Source organism: Nesoenas mayeri (assembly GCF_963082525.1).
Source record: "Nesoenas mayeri genome assembly, chromosome: 1".
In the NCBI taxonomy this organism is placed as follows: Eukaryota; Metazoa; Chordata; class Aves; order Columbiformes; family Columbidae; genus Nesoenas; species Nesoenas mayeri.
Window position 1 is genome coordinate 140,852,830 of NC_137541.1, and position 6,484 is coordinate 140,859,313.

General features: G+C 44.0%; 1 protein-coding gene across 1 annotated transcript in view; it reads left to right on the forward strand.

Moving 5' to 3' along the window:
* The window catches only part of CFAP44 (cilia and flagella associated protein 44), a gene marked incomplete at both ends in the record, with an annotated part of 45,397 nt that extends 39,218 nt beyond the window's left edge, over positions 1–6,179 (forward strand). Inside the window, 6 exons of the mRNA XM_080360849.1 lie at positions 944–1,060; positions 1,960–2,161; positions 2,846–3,006; positions 3,748–3,882; positions 4,441–4,567; positions 6,151–6,179. Of these exons, the coding sequence (XP_080216975.1) occupies positions 944–1,060; positions 1,960–2,161; positions 2,846–3,006; positions 3,748–3,882; positions 4,441–4,567; positions 6,151–6,179 (771 nt within the window). The remainder of the gene's footprint in view (positions 1–943; positions 1,061–1,959; positions 2,162–2,845; positions 3,007–3,747; positions 3,883–4,440; positions 4,568–6,150) is intronic.
* Between the last annotated feature and the right edge of the window lie 305 nt (positions 6,180–6,484).

Sequence of the window (6,484 nt, forward strand, 5' to 3'; positions counted from 1 at the left end):
TTAAGGTGGGCTGACCTTAGCTGTTATGAGGCTGGATCCAGCCTTTAGGTCGAGTTCCGTCCCAGCTGTCTAACCATCACACAGCAGCGGAAACAGGATTCTCTGGTTCCGATGAAACACTTGGTGTAGCCGGGCCTATTCTCTGTGCATGTGTACAGGGACAGAGAAATTAAAGAATACTTATCCTAAAACAAATGCAGGTTAAAACAAACACATCAAATTGCTGTTCTTCCATCTATTTCTTTTGCTTTTAGTTATTTTCTTTTGCTCTTTGTCATAGTAATCACTGAATAAACTTTCTTGGTGCAAGTTTTCCTTTTAGCTTTTTTGAGCGCCTGCATTCAGCAAGACATATGATTTATATTAATTCAAAAATATGTTAATTTGAAGGGCTATCTGGGATAGAGAGTTCTGCCAAAATAACATTATGCAAGTCTTGCTTTTATTGTGTCTCAAAAATGTTCCATCAAATATGCTTAACTTACAACATTTTTTGTTTAGTTTTTAAAGGCTTTCCTAAGTGCCAGCTGCCACATATTCACCCTGGGGTCCGACATTTGGGTCTGAATTGTTTCTTTCTCATGCAGAATCAATAAGGATTTCCAGGCATAACACAATAAAAAATATCTTGCAAGCTCTGTAGATCTAGAAGTGTTTTAGACACTAAACAAAGCAGCTGTCTCTTGATATGTACAGGCTTTCTCTGCTAAGGAGACATTTATGAGTGTAGATGTGCACAGAGGTATTCAGGACAGAATCTTGCTTGAATATGATGACCCTTGTGTTTGCCTATGAATCTTGTCTTTCATAGTACATATTAAAAAAAGACATTTTTTTCTATACTACTTTCCCTTTGGATCAGGAGCTCTAACACAGAACCTTGCTGCCTTACATATTTGAACACAACAGGATTTTTGTTTGTCCACAATCTGTCTTTCTGCAGATGAAAGCAGGGGAAACCAGTCTGGACACTGCAAAGAGGGAACTGGACACCTTTCAGTGGGAAAAACAGCAGAGACTGAATGAGCTATATGTAGTTGTACCTTTGAAACTCCATCAGGTAATTCAAGATGTTTTGCATCTGCAGGTGCAGAATGGCCTATGTACATCTAAACAATGGTGTTACTGTTCTTTGGGGCCCTTAGTTCCTGACTCACCATAGTCTCCTGGGAGTGAAGTGCCATTAATTGAACTCTGTGCTGCTGTTTCCTCTAGATTTTTTTCCTTCTCTTACACTGACAGAAAAGAGGTAAGGACAGGCAGGTCAGTCCATTGCTCAAATCTGCATAGTCTTCAGCTGTCTTATAGGTTTGGCATGGGATTTTCTTCAGGCCATACCTACTGATGTTGTTATGGGAAAAACAAGAATCAACCAAACCTAAAAAAAAAGCCAATAAGCTATTGAAGCTGATGGGAGTTTTGCCCAATTCAAGAATGCTGGATTGGATGCAATGCGTTCATCTACACAGCTGCTAGCACAGGGATGAGGAGTAGAAAATGAAGAGGAAAACTCAAGACAATACCGTTATTTCCTCTGGGCTGGATCTTGCCCTCAGAGAGAGAAGACAGGCCTCTGCCTGCTCTGACTAACATACCCCTGAGGCCCGCTCAGCTCTCTCCATTTGTTCTGTCTCCCTTCACGTAAAGGTTGATAACAAAGACAGAAGAGTCTGAGGTCAGACTATGCGATCCTGCAGCTCCTAGATCTTTCAAAAGCACCTTTGGTCCAGGTGCTATAGAAGGGTAGACAGCTTTATGTGTAGGTAGTCTTCACAGCTTTAGGTAGTCTTCGAGCTTTGCTGAGTGATAGTGACTCCCTGGCCCAAAATGTGATAGCTGTGCCTGTGCTTACCATTACCTTGCTCCTTAGTCCTCTAAGGCTCACACATTTGTTTTCCAGAGAGAGGACCAGCACCCACAATAAGTAAAGTGAGCCTTGTTTTTGGCTGTTTCTCACAGGTGGAGTATTTGGTTAATGGGGAGATGCCCAGTGACTTCTCTGAGGCTTTGGTATTTACCAACCAGTCCTTAGAGTATCTGCAGAAGAGAATTGTGGAACTGCGTAAGGAAAAGATAATGCAAAGAGAGACCTATAAGAAGGCCCAGGAGCAACATAAGCAGCTTATCCAGGACAAAAAGGAGATGAAGATAAAAATTCGACGTGAGTAACAAAGACTCTGAACAACACAGTATACCAGTGCTTATTCTGTCCCCCTTGCTGTCTTTACAGTCACCCAGCTGTCACAGCTGGGCACTGCAGAAAATAAAACAGAAATAGCAGATTGAGTGGACTGTTTGGATGAAGTACTGGTAGTTTGCCAGCACTGCAAAGTCATTAGGCTGTGTGAAATAATTTGGGAACTTAGTATAAGGAGAGTTGATGGACATGAGACACTGGAAGTCAGGACACATGATTGCTATTTCTGGCTATAAACCAGAACTGCTAGGGAAAAAGTGCTTTCCCCAAAACTATATAAGCTTTTTTTTGGCAATTTCCTCCTCTGTGTAACACAAGAAGAATGAGACAGGCTCTATTTGAAACACTTTCGCAAGGACCAAACCCAGAGATGTGTCTAGCACCACCAAACCTCTGGAGATCCTATATAGCCCAGTGTGGGAGTAGCATACTAGGACTGGCTTAGAGTGTGGCTTAGTGACCACACAGACATGGGCATGGGCAAGGACAAATGGCAATATGCAGTTGTGAGCTCTGTGTGGTTTTGTGTGAATTATTTATTACAGAGCAAATACCAAAGAGCTCAGACAAAAAATTGGGGGTAAGGCAGAAATTCTTATTAACCAGTGAAAGACAGTGCTGCCCTTTGTGCCATGCCTCTTCTGCTAGAACTAGAAGAAAAGTGCAATCACCTGATGATGAAGAAGTTTGGCCGGATGGTTGATTTTGAAGCAGTTCAAGCACACACTGTTAACATACGTGTGGAAGAGTTGGAAGTAGAAATAATGGAGAAAGAATACATGCAGTCCCAGGAGCTGAAAGAGTGGGAGGTAAGGAGCAGGAAAAGAAAGAAGTCATATGTGTTGCGATGATCTGTTATGGCTTTGTTTCTCTGGGACTGAAGAGTTACACCAAAATATTTTGTGAACTTTTTTTTTTAATACATCATTAATAGACTATAATGTCCAATCCCCTTTTCCTACCATCATTCCTACCTCTGCTCCAGTTGCTGATGCACATGCTATTCTCTTATGGAGCTAGCTAATGATTTTTCCTCAAATACATCTTTTTCCTTCGGTCCCCATGTTAAGTTCTTCCAGACTACGTTCCTTTGGTTTTCAGCTGACATTTGGCACTTACTTCCTCCTCCCACCGCCTTTGGTGACAAACTATTTGCTTACAGGGCAGCCCTGACTCCTGCCTGGGATGCTGGTCTGTGCAGTCTGAAGTTCATGTCTCTCTCTGGGTTGGGGCCTAAGGCTCAACTACTGTGGTGCAAACAGGCAACACGCTTATGCTGCTCTTACAGAGGGCACATATGGAAGTACTATGTACCTAATGGCTTTCTCTTTCCCACACTTTCGCCTAACTGCTTTACCTACTTAGGCATTTGCAATATTTAAAACAGATGATAGAATGCACTAAAGTTACTGTGGGAATCAGGTGGTGTATGCAGGATCAGTCTGTTGTTTACCCCTCTTCTGTGACACTTCTGTTGTGATTTGCACTTCTTCCCCACTTCACACATTTTGTCCTCTCTCACCCCAGCTCAACCTTTTATGTATTTCTAGGAAAGAATCTTACACCTGCAGCAGCAGCTAATGAAACTCACACAGGAAAACACCAGCAAGCTGCAGCAGCTGGAAAAGTTTTACTTTGAAACGCAGCAACTTGAAACTGAGCTGAATTCACTAAAGAATGATCTGGTAAGCCTTTTAGCGACCATAATACCTGCAGGTTTGGGACTGGTCAGAAATGGGCAGGGGATCATCTGGCCCTCACCAGCTCTCGGGTGTTGCATCCTGCTCTGCAGGTCACCAGTTCGGGCTAATATTGCAGAGTGGCACAGGCCGAATGGCTGCTCCAGATCTTGTAGACAGGGAGACGAATGAGCTGATCCTGAAGCAGGCCATAACTGAGTTTTTCCATAATTCTTGCTTAGCTGCTTTCTAATATTGGAACAAACTCATTTCTAATTAAAATAACATCTTGCAGCAAGTCAAAATTGTTGCTTTATTACATGGAAACAGCCAAATAACTTAAATGTTTTCTTTGCTCTGTGTTAGGGAATAAGGCAGCCACCTGTGGCAGTCTAAGTTAGTGGTCCCTCACTCTGACTTCCAAGTAGTTCTGACTGAAGAGTGGAGAAGTCACGAAGCTGTCTTGCCTTTTGGAAAGCTTCACTTTCCTGCGTGAAATGAAATAAATTTCCATTGTTCATTCTCCAACGTTTTACAGGAGAGATTTTTTTATTCTGCTTACAGGGAGCAGAATTTCATGGCCCCCAAACTACTGACATCAAAAGGAAGGCCAAGCTGCAGTCACGGGTCGAGCACATGGCTCATGACACGGCCCTCCTAAGAGCAGAAATCCATTTCCTAAATGGAACAGGTGAGTGCTTTAGAGGACAACTCCCTCCCCTTAGCAGAAACGATGAGTGCCTCTTTCTACGGTCAGCTTCAGCATCGCAGGACTCAGAGACAACAACAGCATCATTTCCTGCTCTTACACCAGAAAGAGTAATCGGCAGTCCAAGTCTCCCTTAAAAACAGACAAGGCTAACTGTGGTGGTAGTCATAACCAGAAGTGTGAAACGAATCGCTTTGGCTATACAGGGGTTTAGTTGTAAAGGGCTGTAATTGTTTCCCCTAACAAAATATGACTGTAGTGACACATACGGAATAAAAAAGTGCAAATACAACCAATAGAATGCTGTTATCTGTCCATTGCAGAGATTTGCACTGGGCAGAAGCCCTGTGTGTGTGCAGATATGTATGTCTGTTCTTCAGATGAGTGGCTGTTGAAAGCCGGATATGAGTTTCACACAGGCAAACGTAGCTTTCGTACCTGTGTTCTCAGAAATGGGAAGAGAGGTGTGCCTTCAAGGGTGCGCTTTGTTATTTCCTGAACGTCCTGGCAGCAACAGCACTTCTCTGCTAACTGAGCTAGTTAGAGTCAAGGGAAAAGTGCTGTTTGTTTGGAGAAAGCAAAGGCACATTTCTGCTCAGGGCCTACAGTGCTCAGGTGGGTATGGAGCCAATCAAATACTTTCGCACTTTGCCTCTGCTCTGTAGCAGTAGAAAGTGTAGCAAGTGCAAAGTCAGCCTGTAATTCCACTGGCTTGCACCTGCCTGATCAGAATGAGAGTGTGCCAGGTTCTGTATGTTTTCAGGTCTTCTTATTTTTTGCCCCTGGCATTTGGTACGGCAGCAGTGTGTGACTGTTTACAGCACTTACCCTGCCTTACTGTGGAAACTTCCTTCATACCTCAAGCAGAGGGGTCGTGTTGTGTTGCTCTTCCAGTGCAAAGCTTCTGGGGGTCCATGGGGAGGCTGTGGGTTTGTTGCTAAGGTTTAATTCAATCAACTGAACAACCTGCAGCTGCCCTTCCTCCCCACTCCCTGCCTTTTGCCAGTGCTCAGCCAGGACCCAACCAGAGCCCAAACACAATTGAATGCAGCTTTTTTTTTGGTGGGTTCCTATGAAGGTGCTGAGCATCCTCTGTTTCCTTATGGGGGAAAACCCCACCCTTACCTACAGGCATAGATGCTGAAAGCTTTCGAAGCTGGAAAACTACAGGATGGAGGGGTGGAAAATAAGGAAACAACATTTGCAGAGGTTTGGGTGTCTATCTGCTTCTCCCCCCATCACCAAACTCATGCAGCTGTCCTTGGAGATACATGAAAATTTCCTCTTGCTGTGCTCCTCACTGGCAGTTTTATGTCACTGAACTGACACAGGCAGCAGGTGTCCCTCTTCTCTTGAGCTCAGCCTTAAGAAGAATTATGTCAGTGGCCATCTGAAAAACTGAAACTGCAGGAAAAGATCACCTTTCCCCAGGTGTCCTGCTTGCTCTATGTCTGTAAGTAAAAAAAGAGTAGATACCTCTGTGGGAGGATTTAGCATATACAGCCAGCCACAGAAATGACTAAAGCCTTTATTTTAGATGTTAAAGCGTGGGTTTGTCTTTACAGATAAGCAGCTGCAGATGGCGTGTATGTGAAGGGTTGATGAGGCAGAGTGCATAACTCCAGTCCATTCACAGGAGTGTGTTCCTGGGACAAACCTTCCTGTGGGGGAGAAGAAAAGATCTTTTTGACAGCGGTGTCTTTCATGAAGGCCCCACTGCAAGAGGGTGGTGGCAGCTCTGTTTGGACCCATGTCCTGTGACGTCTCTTGTGCTGCTGTTTCAATCCCGTGATCTGATGAACAGTCCAGTGCCACGGATAGCTGCTGCCGTGTTTCTTGGGCCCTCCTGTGACCTTGTTGAGGATGCCTTCTGTCTCCATAGCATTATAAAAGGCACAT